This window comes from Lepisma saccharinum, chromosome 24 (assembly GCF_977018435.1).
Source record: "Lepisma saccharinum chromosome 24, izLepSacc3.1, whole genome shotgun sequence".
Lineage (NCBI taxonomy): Eukaryota > Metazoa > Arthropoda > Insecta > Zygentoma > Lepismatidae > Lepisma > Lepisma saccharinum.
Genome location: NC_139252.1, coordinates 44,467,163 through 44,484,262, shown reverse-complemented (window position 1 = coordinate 44,484,262; position 17,100 = coordinate 44,467,163). Strand labels below are relative to the sequence as shown.

The 17,100-nt window shown below is 38.1% G+C and overlaps 1 protein-coding gene across 1 annotated transcript in view; it reads left to right on the top strand.

The window, feature by feature from the left end:
* Positions 1–17,100, top strand: part of LOC145978170 (uncharacterized) — a 99,148-nt gene that overhangs the window by 57,185 nt on the left and 24,863 nt on the right. Inside the window, exon 9 of the mRNA XM_083110609.1 lies at positions 7,261–7,507. Coding sequence (XP_082966735.1) covers positions 7,261–7,507 — 247 coding nt within the window. The remainder of the gene's footprint in view (positions 1–7,260; positions 7,508–17,100) is intronic.

Here is a 17,100-nt window from a genome sequence, read left to right as displayed (position 1 = left end):
AAGTCTTGTGAATAAGCACCAGATCACCAGATGGCACTGATGTCCTGAACAAATGCTGGTAGAAACCGGATGAAATATTATTTTCCCCTTGCTTTCATATCTGTCTCTTTATACTGCAGAAGCTTTTGCAATACGACCAGCATTGCTATTCGTACCAGAGAAGTTGAAATTAGTTTTAATTGTAACTGATTCAGCCTCTGTGTCAAATTCATTACGGTCTACATTGTGGTCTTGTCACACAAATAGTATATTATGAATATGAGAATATCGACTCAGTAACTGAAAGTATATGATATCAACTTTATTTGGACTTCTGGACAAGGGAATCGTTAGCAGATACTTTGACAAAGTATGCAGCCAATCAAACAATGCAACAGCTGCTTACAAAAAAGCTTCCGTCGGTATTTTTTAATCATACATTTAAAAGAAATATTGCTCAGTGACTAACAAAATTTGTGGACTGATCCCCAATGCGGTAAAGCATATTATTTTATACGACTCTCCCGAGGTTCGCTCACGACTATAATGCACAATCTCTCCAGCTTACTAAAGAAGAACTTAGTGCCTCCACCAGTTTATTCGTGTAGCGAACACATTACATATATATATTTCAGTGCAAACTTCAGGAAACATACACAGAAAGAAGAATTCTTACAGGACTTACACAAGACATCAACCATCACTGGCACTACTCTTTTTACTGACTTCTCCTTCGTTCGGAGTGATCAATATTCTTACAAAATATTCCACCAAGTCATATTATTCTATTAACGACTCTATACTTTAATAACTTTTGTTATATACTACATAGTACTGCATTGAAAATTACCCAGTAGAACAGAGGAACGAACAAGACCAAACGATTTGTATTTGTAACCCTTTCCGTAGAATTTTGCGGCTTAGAATTTGAACATTGTTACAGTGAAGGGAAAAATTGTTGCAGAGATAAATTTGATGGAATTTTGGTTACTGGCCAGGTGTGCGAATAGGTCTATTAAAAGGAAGTTTAAGATTTATCTAGTGGGAGAAGGGCGCCGTATTGCGTGCAGGGGACGCAAAATATCTTCTTGCCCCGGGCGCAGAAATCTCTATTTTCGGATCGGATTTATACATAAATCTAAGTGCCCCAAAGGAGCTAAAAATTTGCAAAGTGGGGAATTCGCCCTCCGTCCCTATAACTCTTCTCCTTATAAATAGCTCCTTGGACATGGGCGTATCATTCTCTTTCTTCCATCGTCGCTATTAACCCAAGGAGTAAGGAAAAACTTACTTTCTGCACAATTGCAACATGCTATCTAGACATATTGGGGTGGGTGTGGAGGTATGGCCCCCACACGTTTACAATCTCACCCGTTTGTGAATGCGATCAGAATCACACATTGACCGTCTCAATGGTCTCACAGGTACAATTTTATTAGAGGCTTTGTAAATCTTAGAGCCACTTTTATGACATTGTCGATATAATTCCCACTTGAAATCGAATTCGAGTCTCCTGCGTGACAGACGACGCCCTACCAACTGGGCCACAGGAATCTCAAGAGGTAAAAAGCGATGTAGAATTACCAACTCTGCTACAAACAAGTAGAGGTTGACCTTTGGGTGCTTCTCCAGAAATTCCCACGAACTACACCACATTCTCAAACAAATTATAGTTTCATTTGTGTATGTATTTTTGAATTTTACCTCCTTTTTTTGCCATTTTTGCCAATCGTGACGATCCCAGACAAATCACTAGAAGCGCCACTCTATTAGTAGCGGAATGTGAAGGAAGCTTGAAGTCAATGTGTACGTACTACAAGGGAAGAGATCGTTGGCTTGGAGTTACAGAATCGCTTCCTTTGACAGCTGAAGATAAGCAGGAAGTAATGTAGTGTTGAGTTCGTGTTGCATGCAAACATGTATAATCACCTGAACAGCGCACATTGCGTCATGTTTTATCCTTATACTTTTTTTTAACTTATCCTGAACCTCCGCGTACTTACCTCAAGTGACGTCATGTGATAAGGAAATTGCCTTTTGTTTAATCGGTGTTATTTTCTAATTTTTCGGTGATATTTCAACCAAAATTGACGTTTTAGAAAACAAGCCGTATTTAGCATAAAATAATAAAACCTCTAACTCCAAATTTATTCGCTTTAGAACTTATAAAATTCGTAAATTAATTGACGTATAACCGTCTGAGACTTCAATCACATTAAAATATTGATACAGAACCTATGTTCTACCCAAAACCATCGCGCACATTTTTGTTGAGAGTTACAAAAAATTTTGGTAACCAAATTTAGTAAAGTTTACCAAATATTTGGTTATGTTCACCAAAATTCCTGACAAGAATGTGTTTTATTAATTCATACAAATCAGTTTATTCTGTGTAGTGAAAAATGGTAGGATTTAATGCAAAAAATATTGCAAAGTAACCCTACACAAAAATGAGACAAGGATTTTGGCTAATCACGTAGACTAGAATAGTTACAAATCTATCATTTTGGTGATATTTTTCATTGCGCGTGAAAAAGAGGCGAATTTCGCGGAATTCACGACTTACTATGCATAAAACATGTGTTCAGCATATGATTTTATTCACTTGAAACCAACCATTTTCTGTCAACAATCAAATTATTTCGATGTTATCGCGATTGCATAAACTTAAAGTCCATAGCTAACCTGGTTTCTCGCAATAAGGAGGTCAATAACAGCCAATGCTTGGCAAATCATTTGCAATGGAAACAGTCGGGACTGTGGCTAAAATCGAGTTCGAACCTCATAACCACCGAGAATCGAAACCGTGACGCCATGATTACAAGGCTACGCTAGCGCGGGAAAAAAATACATTGCATGGAAACTACACCCACACGGTGTGGGAGTAGGGGAGGGCACTTGAAAAGTGTAACAAACGCCTTTCGCAACCACAAATCCTGACCTAATTCCGAGTTGCTGTTCAGCTTTACGGCCGCTCAACCTGTGGAAGTGCATACTTATTAATCCTTCTGCAAGGCACAAGAACTTAGGGATCAGGAGATAACGTGCTGGGATTTGTATTGCATTGAGCAGAAAACATAATAGTTTTTTCGAGAATACGCAGCTAAAAATGATTGAGAAGGTTTGCAAATCATAAATCATTAGTTAGAAGTAGCGAAAATTGAACTTTAAAGTGAAAGAGGCTTCTCTTTAATCAGATATTATTTTTTGTGGCTATTTATGGCTGGAAAAGCAAGAAAATAGTAAAGGAACTTAACAAAAAAATCACCAAACAGATAATATACGTCATTCTATTTTAATTAATTTTACGTCGTTCCCCCTGGGCATCCAGGTAAATCGTAACGATTAGAATGAAATATATAATGGACAAGACTACAATCTCAAATTAAACGCATGGCCTGTTTCTATTTTCACAGGGTGTTAAAGATACTAAATAAGTATTACAGCTGAGTTACTAAAATATAGGACCACGTTTTAAACCAATATTGTACTTCTTGTGATATTTATTCTCTTCCATTCTGTGACAGGGTATGAAATATTTCAGGACACACACGATTTTGAACGAGTAATAATAAAAGTTTTATTCGCAACTTCCGGTTTAAAATTGCCTGATATATCCTTATAAGACCTTTACGAACTATGATTGCCTCACTCATTAAATTTCCCGTTGAGGTTTCACTTCTAAGAACATAAAAGAACTCTTCATAAAAGTGTACATAAGATTGCGGTTCACAAAGCAAACAGATAGAAGGTCACGCCCAAGATGTCCACATGCGGTTGGGGATAATAAAGGTTGAGAACAACTTTTGTTTTACAAGAAATGACGTCAGATGAGTTTAGGAGAAGCATAAGAGTCACAATCACACGTTTTATTTTCAGGAAGATTCTGCACAGAGACTCACTCTTTCTAGTAAAGGAAGCAAGGTTGAAATGAAAAGTTGCAAAGTTCGAACTTGTTTACGTGCATTGAGAAGTCTGAGAAACGAGCTCATATTTTACCATTAAAAAAATAAAAAATTAATTCATACATATACAATACTGGCTAACTAGATTATTTATTGAATTTACCCTATAACCAGGAAAATGTACGGAAGAAAGGAGTCAGCCTCAGAAAGTTGTAACCCAATTTTATGGCGTTTGCTTTAGGAGAGGAGGGCATACACATGAACTTTCAACATAGCTATCGAACTGACATTTCAGCTCTGAAAATATTGTGTCAACTGTATCCCAGCAGAACCTGACTATCCATACTTTTCTTATCTTTATTTCTTTCACTATGACCTACTATAGGAACTGAACATCCAGTAGACCATTTCTTTCCCAAACACTACTTCCGTTACACCTACATTTAAATACCCTAAGCTACTTCTCACGATACGTCTGCAATAAGAATATTATATATTATATCTAGAAATACGTTAATAAAATATAAATAATGCAAGCACAGGAATAAAAACTTGCAACATTACGTTAAGTATTGTCGCAAGCTGCATGTTCCTTTATCTTAAACTTTAAAAGCTATAAATTGTCTTTATCAGGAAAAGGTTTTATGACCACAATGTATATTACTTGCAGAATTGCTTACATTATCTTTCTCCCCCGCTGTATTGTTCTCTATCTTCAAATTCTAAATGTTTGCTATAGGCTTTATTTTGGTACAATAGAATAGAATAAAATAATAAAATAGAATTGTCTCTATTGAGCAGGCTGCTTTGGTCTTGTGGCTCGTTTTGACAACAATCCTTGTCAAATACATATTGCAATAGTAGCTACTTTACATTGTCGATACATTGACAATTGACATTATACTTGCCGAAATCATTGTTACAATAGGATTTTTTAAAAAAATAAAGTGTAGAAAAATACAGCATATGTATTTATAATATAAACAATTAATGTAAACTTTGAATACAGAGTCAAAACTAAAGCCCACAATTAAGTTACTATGAATACAAAGTTAATACTAAAACATATGCCTTCTCATTCCTGTCCATTACACAACAAATACATTATTGTTTAGCCACTAAATGCTTCCTTAAGTTTAATTTGTGTTTCAGGATGGAGGTTCCCTCCAGTCAGTAGTGAGTGTAGTTTATTCCACTCTTTTATCTTAGTAACTATAAAAGGATTCCCGTATAATGTTTTCTGTATGAAACTGGATTTTGGTTTTCTGACGTTGGTTATTTTGTTTGGTAATTTCTTACATTTAATTCATACAGAACAAATATATGCATTGTTAATATAATTGTATAACATCGAACTTTCACGTATTTACGTACCAAAACAAAAATATAAGTTTAAGTGTACGTGCCGCTATTGCAAATAATAATAATCAAATAAATTACGTTTTATTCAAAGAAAGAGTGAGCGTATTATAACTTGAACAGTTTTATTTGATACTAGCTATCCACCCGCGCCTTAATTCTCGTTGTATTGTATTATACACATATGTTCGATATTCTTGTTAGTACATTTATGTGGATCTCTGCCAAACACAACCATATCCAGATTTATAATACACACAACACATCTCTTGAGGTCTTTTGTTTACAATATAAGTGTGCTCTAGATTCAGGGGTTTGGGATGTAAACGTATCAATAGTTTTGAGCTGTGTCGACAAGTGAGAACTTTACAAGCACAGCTATGTAAAAATACTTAATTATATTTCGAAATTTGTATATCTTCTATTTTGTATAAATGTATACAATTACGTCTTAAACTAATAGGACCGGATGTGACGAGTTGTATGGTTGGCCTACCCGAATGTGAACACCCTGTGACACGCCCTCTGAATATTTCCTGAGCGCTTGACCTTCGAGCGAATCCTGCGAAGGCCAAGGGCACCCTCGCGTGTTCTGTGCAATTGATGGAACAATACTTTGTGCAGCGATGCACGAAATTCCCTTTCACAGAAGCCTAGCTTCCAAATAGGTCGGAAATTTGTTGAATGGCCGGTTGCGTGAGCAGGATTTTGGGCTGGAACGGGTCATTACCTTCACCACTCTGCAAAGGTTTCGTTCTGCATCATTTACTTCTCTTCCTACGCAACATTGCGAGTTGCAAGTGTGGAATTGACATTTCCAATAAAAACTGGAAGGGCAAACGTATCACTTCCCCATTTATAGCAATTTTTGTTTGTTTTTTCTTCTTTATTTTCTTTTTCGGTATATTCTTCCGAGATGTTGGTGTTCTTTTTATCGCCAGCTTCGTGTTTATATACATTTTATTTATTTACTTGTAAAATCCCGATAGCTTTTTAGAAGAGCTGGTCTCTTCCACTGCCTGTGAGGAAGTTTTTAGTTTATTCTTACTGTTTAATGTGTTGTGTTTGTCTTGTGCAGGTCCCTTTACAACCTCGCAATATTTAACTTTTCTCAAGGGGCTTCTTACACCCCTTGCTTTAACATTTTAAGTAGGAATTTTAGATAAGGGGATATTTTCCTGTATACATATACATCGAATTAAGTAAATTCCAAGGAATGTTTGGCGTATAAGGAGTGGCCTGAAAAAGTACCCAAAAGTCATCCTCACTTGTTCGTAGTACATTCAGTAACTGTTTCTTGCAGGCCAACGAGGCTCTGGCGGCTGGACCCATGCCCACTTTGTTTCTCTGTGGGGTTGTACTGTCATGTAGCCCGAGCTTTTAACTAGGATGTGGAGATTTTATCCTAGGGTACAGACTTATTAAGGAAGCTATTACTGTGATTAAAAATTAGTGAGGGAGTTCTAACAAACATATTTTATTATTTTCATGTTAGGGCACGTCCTCAGTTTTGTTTTAGTTAAACTTATCCCAGTAATGTGTGACGGACAAGAATAGCCCATAATATTGTATAACAATTCACCCAATCAAACAATCCAAGGAATTTTGTTACAATAATAACAAGATGTCCATGAAATCATGTTGCCATAAAGAAGGTGGATCCTACAGCCTCTGCAATAGTAAATGGAGCTTCATAGTATTCATAGCCTTGAAGGGTGGTAAACAAACGCGCTTATCTGTGAAGCGCTAAGCCCAGAGGGAAGCATTGATGCTATTATAGCAAAAATGCAAAGGGAAATGAATCCGTCTAAAGCGCGTCTTAGCCTTTCTGTGCATAACGTGGACTTGAAAACTCAAACACACTTGGTGAGCATGTGCCGATCGGAAATCCTCACCTCAGTTGGGAAATTTCGAATTACCGTACAGCTATTTTTTTTTTTTTCAGGAGATAGTATGTGGGGAAAGGTGGGGGTGGGTTGGAAACGTTTTTCTTCTTTCCTGAAAACAACGTCGACAGGTCGTTCCGGTGACTGGTGCCGTGCTTTTGTTTCGTCGAGGCACGACTCTCTCGGGCGAATGGGATTGGCACGCTCCATTGGGCACACGACTGGCGATCGCTGGGCGGCGCCCTCCCAGCTGCAATATCACGTGCTCCGGTTGCCATGACGCCCACCGACGCCCGGCCAGGCATTTCAGGCGGCGTCAGTCGTCGGCATGCTGCAGGACCATGAGCTGTTCGACGCTTTTCGTGCTGCTTGCGGCAGGTAGGGGCCTTCTGTCTTAGCAGGTTACTTATGTAGACACACGTCCCGGATAGCAAAGTAAATATATCGGCTTGTATTCTAAGGATCCAGAGTTAGATCGCAGTGTTCGGTATCTCACTTTAAACTAGCCGCCAAATCTAGGTTGTAGTGACATGCGTGGTTTGTTTTCATATATAAATTCTTGTTTCGTTAACCATTGTTTTAGAGCTGAGCCCATACCGATTCCATGACCGATACTCACCGATACTTGTATAATTCCAGTATAAAATAAAAAGGCTATTTACCGAGTCATACTAACTCGTCACATCACTAGGCACGTATTCAGAAATACGGTATGTAATTTGGGGAACCAGTCCGAGCCAAGTGTCTCAGAAATATAATAATAAAAGTGTATCTATTTAATACGTTAATATAATTATTGGTCGATTCGTAATAATATGTAAATTAATTAATTAGTTCTTTATTTCTCCGATGCGTATGAAGTATTGTTGCATGTAACCACAGACTAAGAAACGTTGGAAAGACAACGTTAATAACCCTACATATTTTGTTATTTATTTCTTGACTAAAAAATATTGTTGTTAAATAGTAAAAAGACGCTATAAAATCAGAGATATAACAGCAAATATTCATCATCTAGCTTACGTGTAGTTAAGACCGCTAAAATTTGTGTTAAAACAACTGTCCTGACAAGGAAATTAATGTCAAAGAAGTAAAAAATTGAATATATCTATTGAATAACAAATGGAATGATGGTACGTCCATTTGATGAAGAGTAAAGTTCCTGATAAATATTTTATGTACATTATTCTAAGTAGTGGTGTTCATAAATCTTTATAGGGGCCTCCCCGATGGTGAAGTGGTACCGCCGTCGCCTTGTAATCAATAGATCCCGGGTTCGATACTCAGTGGAGTCCCATAGTGATTCGGGTCCCAGTTTATAATGTAGGTACAGTCCCGATTAGCTTATCTTCCTTAGTACTGCCATTCAAAGCAGTATGTTCCAAATCTAATCTCGGCGGAAATAATGACTGATTTGCTTTATTTTACTTAGCATTTTCTGCCACTTTTGGCTAATTTGCGAAGATTGGGATGAGTGATGATGTGATGCAATTGATGAATGGACACTCACAAACATCCATCCACAGGTCGGGATTCGAACCAGAGACCCCTGGCGTCGTAGCGCGATGTGCTAACCACTCGCCACGGGGCTGGCTTTCGGCGGAAGTAAACAACCCTCATTGGCCGACACCGGCAGTCACGAAAGGCAGAAGTGAAGAGGATGTGTATAAATTGCTGATTCCCCTACCCGCTTGAACGTAGATATAGCAAAGCTAATTTCACAGTGATCTTCATCCCTCTTTTCCAAGAACTCCGCAACTACCTGACCTGTCATTAGTGCGGCGGGGTGTTAAAAACATTTCCCTATCCAGTATTTCTAGGAATATCTATGGACCTTCTTGTCCTGGTCTTTCAATCTGTCACAAGGAAGGGTGAACGAACTTTTAGAAGGGACAAATGTTGAGACGACCTGTTGCCTTTGCCCGCTTTTCTAGCCACTGAAAATCTTTGGTATCGGATGGTATCGGTAAAAGGAAATCAACCGATACTCACCGATACCGATATCGGTATCGGCTCAGCCCTAATTGTTTTACAACTTTCATTTATACATTTAAGTTCATTGATTTATTGGTTATTTTACGTCGCTTTTCTATATCTTTGACTAATCGCGAACATTGATGAAGGGACAGTTACAAAAACACACATGCTCAGGTCGGGATTCGAACTCGGGATCCCTGGTTTTGCAATGCATTCTGATAACCATTCCTCCGCGGAAGTCGGTTTAATGTGGATGGGTAGGAAAATTCATTGAGAGTGTCTGGACCTTGGCCCTGTGATCGGAAAGCCTTTTTATAAAATTTCTCCCACTTTGAAGAACAGCATACTTATTCTAATTTCTGAAGGGGAAATATTGATTGATTGATTTGTTGTTTTAAGTCCACTTTATGCACAGTAAGGCTAATCGGGACTGGACCTACAGTTTAAAGTGGGATCCGAACCGCTATGTGCCTTCACCGGGTAGAACGCTACCACTGCGCCATCGGGGAGGCTAGAGGGGAAAGAAAACATTTATTGAAAATTCCTTCTACAAATCACATTTATATTCGTATGTGTTTTTTCGTTGTAAGTTTTCTGACGCTGTCTATCGCAGGTAGACTATATCAACAATAGCGAAATAAAAAAACGTAAGGAGTGTCCTTTTCTAAAGGTACCAGATGTTAACCTCTATTCCAAATAGTACACCATTGACTGCCTTTTACAGACTAACTAGGCTCTGGCGACTGGACCTGCAGCCAGGATAATCATCCGTAGGAACTGTGTTGTGCCATCCATGTGTGTCTCTGAGTGTCTCGTCACCTATGTCATCGTAACACCATTCATCTCCATCTTCGCGATAAGTCAAAAGTGGCAGAAAAGGGACGTAAAATAAAACAAATCTATCAATCAAACGGTATGAGGGTCCCCTTGAATGATCCAGGGTAAATTCTGATCAGACGAAATTTTTCACAGAATATGGATGCGGTTTTCCAAGACGAGAGAGAATTTTGAAAAATCTTACCCGAGACAGACTAAAGGCCCAGCCTCTTATTAATACACATATCTTACCTTGGATTCGAACTCATGACTACTTATTTTCGCAGAAGTATACCGATCCGTTTCCTTTTCAGTACCAGTGTATACAACAGTCTGCATAAAATAATGTAATAAGTATGGCAAATACATTCGCACCTTCAAAATGATTTGCAGCGCTCCGCCACTGTGCCTCTGTTGTCGAACACTTCTCAGAATCGCGTCTTCGAGGGTTTAAGGTTCGAGTCCCAGCCTTTTTTAGCATTCCTTTGTGAGTGTCATTTCATCAATTCGTAGCTCAATGAAGGCACATCTTTAAACTGTAGGTTAAGACCAGATTAGCCTAATAGCTGCGCATGAAGTCGAGTTAAAAATAAACCAGAAAAACTTCAACGTTTTCCCCTAATTATTCTCATTGTACGATTATTCAACAAGTGGCGGAAAGGCCGCGAAAACTAAAAAAAAAGAATACAATTTCGCACTTTAAAATGTAGATCACTTCATCCTTCCCTTTGGAATAAGAAAAAATTGCCTACTTCTTCATTCTCCATCCCTTTTATTTGTAATTCTTTTGTCTCTTTCTTTCCCTGTAGCTTTCAACCTTCGTTTCTAAGTTTTAGTACCTCTTCCTTCGGATTTACTTCCTCTGTTCTTGAACATTTCTTTTTCTATATTTCCCTACCATTTTATGTCTTATTTCTTCTATATTCTTTCTTTCTATCGACCTTCAGTTATTTCTCTTCCTTCCCTATCTCTTTCTTCGTATATTTCTTCTATATTTATCTTCTTCCTTCTCTTATTTCTCCATTCTTCCTACGTATCTCTCGCTTCTATATTTCTATCCTTCTCTCTCTCTTTCTCCCATCTGAATTTCACTCGTCTTTCTCTCTTTCTTTCTCCTTTGATTCGCTATTTATTTCTCTTTTCCCCCGCTACTCTATTTCTTCCTTTCTTTCTCATGCTTTTATATTTCTTTTCTATATGCGGTGTATCCATTTCTTTTCCTTCTCTCCCCTGTTAGCTTGTGTTTTTTTGTCTCGCTTCTTTATTTCTCTTTCTTTATGTCTCTTACTTATGTTTCTCTTCTCTTTACTTTTCTCTCGCTCCTTGTCTCTTTAATTATCTTCCTTTCTCATTCTCCGCCGGTTCTTTAGTCTTTCTTTCTTCCTATCTCCCTTAAGACACTCAGGGTTGCGATACTTGTTTTACACAAGTCAAATGGTCGGATTATGTTACAAAGTAACGGCAAAGCGTTACCTATGGACGCAAAGTAACAGTAACTATAACGCCCTACTTTTATTTAGTAACTCTTAACTCAGAAGGCAACACTATTCTTGGCAACACCACTCATGTCTCCCTCTAATTTACCTGGATTGCTATTTTAATCTGATTCCTAATTGAGCATACGTAAAGTTGACAAGACATCTCTCTGATACTGGAGAACTGAATTCTATCTTTGAATCGTAAACTTTAGTATGTCTTGAAGTTAAACATTTTTTTTCCTATCTTCAAGACATACTAAAGTTTGCAATTCAAAGATAGAATTCATAAACATTTTTCGTTCTCATGCGAAGGAAAAGGTCGAGTGCATGTTGTTCACGGTTTGTGTAAAACTGCATTACGAGACCGACTTTGCTATCGCTGGCGCTTCAACGAGTGCCTCCACCTATCATTAGCTTCCCTCGTTCTCCCCGACCTCTCAAAGGAACGCTGTCGTCGCTTGCGTGTTGGAAAATACGCTGGCTACAATCTTTACACGAATGTGCTATCTGTGGCGAACTCAGTCTTTTTTAGACTGATCAGCGCTCGCCGGAATTTAGAAATGTATTTCCATAGGTGTATTTAACACAAGTTAAAATATACAAAACAGTAATTTTGCCTGTAATATTATATGGATGCGAAACTTGGTCCCTTACATTGAAAGAGGAACATAAATTGAGAGTATTTGAAAATAAGATCCTTAGGAAAATATTTGGGCCTAAAAGGGATGAGGGGATAGGTGAGTGGAGAAGGTTACATAATTTAGAAGTACATAATTTGTATTCATGTCCAGATATTATTAGAATGATTAAGGTGGGCAGGTCATGTGACACGAATGGGAGAGGAAAGAACACTTTACAAGGAAATATGATGGTAAGAGACCAGTAGGAAGACCAAGACGAAGATGGAGGGATAATGTTCAGATGGACCTAAAGGAAATCGGTAGGGATGGAAAAGAGTATATAGATCTTGCTCAGGATAGGGACAGATAGAAGACCTGTGTTGCTGCAGCCATGAACCTTCGGGTTCAAGAAGGCTAGGGAGTTAGTTAGTAATTTCCACAGGTTAAATGTAGAAGATGGATTATGGAACATCTAGAATGTTATAATGTCTATGTTCAATTGAGTTGTTGATTCGTTGTCAAGTTTCGAGCGATTTCAAGTTATGGATAAGGTGACCAAACATCCTGTATTAGCCGAGTTGTCCCTTTTTTCTGACAAGGGAGGTTATCTAAGTATTCCCCTCCGATTTCCATGAAACTTGGCAGGTGTATAGAGGGGCCCAAAGGAAGAAATACGTGTTTTTTTGTTTCGGCTAAAAAATTGTTTTCGGGGGCAAAACCCCCCTCATATATCAAGATGAGAACAAATTGAAGTGGAGATCCGACCTTTGTGTCCCCCTCCGATTTCCATGAAACGTGGCAGGTGTATAGAGGGGCCCAAAGGAAGAAATTCGTGTTAAATTTCGATTTTAAAAATGTATATTGGGACGCCAATCCCTATTTTGTGACAATCACTTATGAAAGAGAATTGCTGCAACAATGCACCTTATCTACTATTACTATGAACTATGGTATACTAACATCCAGTCATTTATGTCTGACTACAGGGGTCCCGGATCGAATCTCGGCCTGTTATGTTCCTTCATCAATTTCATTAGGGGAGAGTCGTACAGTACCGGCCACCTTAAGCTTATTTATTATAAATGATAAAAGATTAGGAGATAGTCGGATTGAACATAGTAATACGATACCTCAATGCATACTTTAAGGAACACGGGTTCAATTTCTCTGAAATGTTTTCAGAACTACATATATATAAAAAACGAAAAATTGTCGTCCAGTATCGGCCAGTCAATATTTTAATTTTAGGTGGTGGTAACTATTTATAAATGCTTCAGTTTTATGAAGAAACTGTAAACTATGTGTACAAAGGTGTGGTAGTTAACAAATGTGGGAATAAAGTCCGTTAAAGCGGAGTTGAAATCACATTTATACAATAGTCACAAAAATACAAAATATTTTCTTGGTCTACGCATTCAACATGTGCCAAACTCCACATTCGGTACACTGAACCCAATCTTCCTCAAAGGACTCTAGACAAATTATGCATTGTGCAATTTCTACAGTTGTCTTCTTTGGCTTCTTATTTACTGAAGCCAAGTCTTTCATATACGAAAGTAATTGTTGTTTCCATTTCGTCATCAAAAGTCTTCTTAAATCAGCCCATCTGAGGTGTCAGGTCCACATCCATACCACGTTGAATTGCTCTCAATCTATTTCCTAGCGTGATTCTTGGTAAACAATATATACTAGCTGCTTGTCTTGCTGTCATTGCCTCATTTACCGCCCCTTTCATGGCCTCTTCAGTCCATTTACCTCTTTTGTTGCCCTCCTCGTCTGCCATCTTACTCTGAAAACAAAAGCAAGCAGGACTGCAGTAGGTGCGTACGAAATTCTGTGTGGCCGATACTGTACGATCATTAGGTGGTAACAAAAGTTCCGATTACACTTTGTTTATAATCAATTTGCTAAACTATTTACAGGTTTTTGTATCCTTATAGAATACCGATAAACTGAATCTGAAAGTAAAATCAAACACTTACCTCGAACATGAATACCAGGGCCCAGAAATAACTTCTCTCAGGCAGCCACTTGACTCTTCACAGTAACACAGGCACAGCTCTCAGAATACTGCGTGAAAGCGGGTGACCCCGAACTATAGCACACACGAATACATGCCCTTCCCTCCTACTCCCGTGAACTACTGCTATGTAGCGTCAAATGTCCGAACTAGCAATTGGCCGATACTGTAGGACGGCCGGTACTGTACGACTCTCCCCTATATAATCACATATCCTCATCTTCGAGATTAAAGAGAAGTGACAGAAAAGGGAACTAATAAACAAAATAAATTAATCAAATAATTAGTATCTAATAATTAATATCTGACTACAACGCGGTTTATAGTAGAGGACTGCACCTCTGCAGTTATGTAGGAGCATAAGAGGCGATTAATTGACTTTCGTCGCTCTGCGTTATTTACACAGCATTTATTGAATTAGTTTTCAAACATAAGGATTTATGACGAAACAGTTTTTATATTAAAATGTGTACATTTTGCCGTCTCGTTTTGTCCCGTTTTTCCTTCGGGAAAATATGCAAAAATGTCCCGTTTCGTTGTTTTAAAAATCTGGTCACTTTAATTGTGGATTACATTTTTTAAAAAATCGGACCTGCGTGCATTAGTATATTACCGTGTTTGGAATATAGCATCCCTAAAATCCTCATAGTTTTTTTTTAAAATTTTGGAAGACAAGCGAGACAATCGTAAAAATGAAAACGAAATACATAATACAAGATCGTATTTCAGGATAGGATATAAATCGTAGAAATTTGAGCATGTGTTTCAACAAGTTCCTGAGATAATTTTCATCTGACTGTTGAAGTATGCACATTCCTTTTAAAACACCGAAAAGAGATTGGGACTACTAATATGGTCCTGCCCCTCTGTTCATGCATGGTTGAGTGCGTTGAGTGCTGTGCTGGGTAGATTTCCCGAAGTAAATTCTGTACCCCCTAAATCAGAGTGTTCCTGCGCCATTGGTACGTTATTCTTTTTTTTAGTTTTAAGTTTTCTTTATGACCAGGTAGGCTAGTCTGGACTGGACCTGAGGTTTGAACTGGGATGGGAACCACTTTGCAATATGCATCCACTGGGACTCGAACTCGGGATCCGTTGATTACAAAGCGAGAGTGTAAGCCACTACATATCTCGGAGACGCCAGTCAGTGTCACGTGCTTATTTGTGCTGTTTACATACTGTACTTTAGTCGGTTGCGCAACAAACTAGGTGTTGCTATCGATGTTGGCGCCATAAACAAGTGGAGGATAAGGCAGCGGCGGCCTAAATATCAAAAATGTTTTCTCGTTTATGAGGGAATCAAGGGGTCCCGGGTTCGATTCCCGGTTTAGGCACCTAGTGGTTCGGATCCCACTTTAAACTGTAGGTTCAGTCCCGATTAGCCTTACTGTGCATAAAGTGAACGTAAAACAACAAATCAATCAATCGTTTATGAGGGGGGAGGCGTATGCCTCCGCTGTTCCCCTCTGGCGCCATCAGTAGCTGCTACTATCCGAGATACGAGAATTTCTGGCTGTTTGTTGATATTTATCACAAGGGTGTGCTAGTCCGGGAATAACTGGCGTACGCAGAGGGGCTGGTGAGGCTACAGCCCCGTACGAAGTTTTGAGGAAATCAACATTTTTCAACTCGAGAAAAACCAGAGTGGTAAATGCAAACCTCGCTCAAAATGCCCGCCAAATTTTTGAGAGTTGAAAGTTCTAAATATACGAACTATCTTATCATTAGGGCTCGGAAGTTGAAGACCTATAAATTGCCAAAAAAAATACCTATAAAAATACCTAAAAATATCAAAAAGAGGACTTAAAAACGGAAAAAAGGACGTATAAATGTGATCCAAATTAATTAATAACTTCAGTTTTAATTACATATTTAATGAATAAAAAAAATACAAAATTCTGGTGGTATGGAACACACAGTGCAAAAAAACTGAAAGCTTCAAAACAAGAGAAAGTTGCCACTTACAGCGCGACCTTCCAGACAAGTTACGGTTAAAGGATCTTGTACCGTACCTGCTTCAGTCCTCCAAAAATATATTTACTTATTTATTTATTTTTATTTCTTTACTACAGAAAGGATGTTTAAGAGGTGATGAACTGATGATGATTCGAATTGAGATTGGGCAGTAAAAACATAGTCGAAAGAAGGTGAAGTTGCAAAAAAAAAAGCCGTTAAGACCTAAAAAGAAAGGCTATAAAGGACCAATAAGCCAAAAAAAAAGCCGAAAGAGGCAAAGAGGACAAATAAAACCCACCTTTTTCTGGCCTACAATGACCCAAAATGAACATATATTATGTTGGGCTACGTCTTCGGACACTAGGAGAAAAAAAGGATTTTTCCTCAACTTCCAAGCCATAATTATTATTAGGGAACGGAACTTTATGTGCTAAAAAACTCAGAAATATTTATTTTTTATGTGTCATAAATGTTGAAAATATGTGATAAAAACAGGAAAATATGTGACAAAAATAAAAACATTTGGTAACAAAAACAAACTATAACATGCATTTTAAACACCTGAAATTAGTTTCTAAATGATTACCTCTTAGCGACCTATTTTTTGGAAGAGTTGCAGCGGATCACCATAGTTTTTTCCAAATTCTCCATTGTAAATCTGTGACGATTATCTCTAAAAAGCATTTATATTGTGAGAAAGATCGCTCCACGTCACAAGAAACAATTCTTGCATATTTGAAGCACGAAATGTCACTAACGCTGAAGTTTTCCAAAGCTTCCTCTTCCTCTACTTCACCTCCTTCCAAAACACATGCAATTTGGCACAATGTTTGAAAACCTTGGTTTTTCCCCAAAAGTTCTGTACATTTAGACATTTAGATCCAGTGAGTTCTTTCAGTTTCGTTTCTACTATACGGACTTTACCAATGGAAGCTGCCAAAGTGTTTGCGGACGATTCAAGCTTTCATATGGAATTAGAGAGAATGGACAGGTTTGTTGAGATGTATGCCAATTCGACTTTTAAGGAGGGCTCCATCAACAGTTCTTGCAGAATTCTTCTTTGTCGAGATCATTTACAACAGATACAATTTTTTTCAAAGTTCT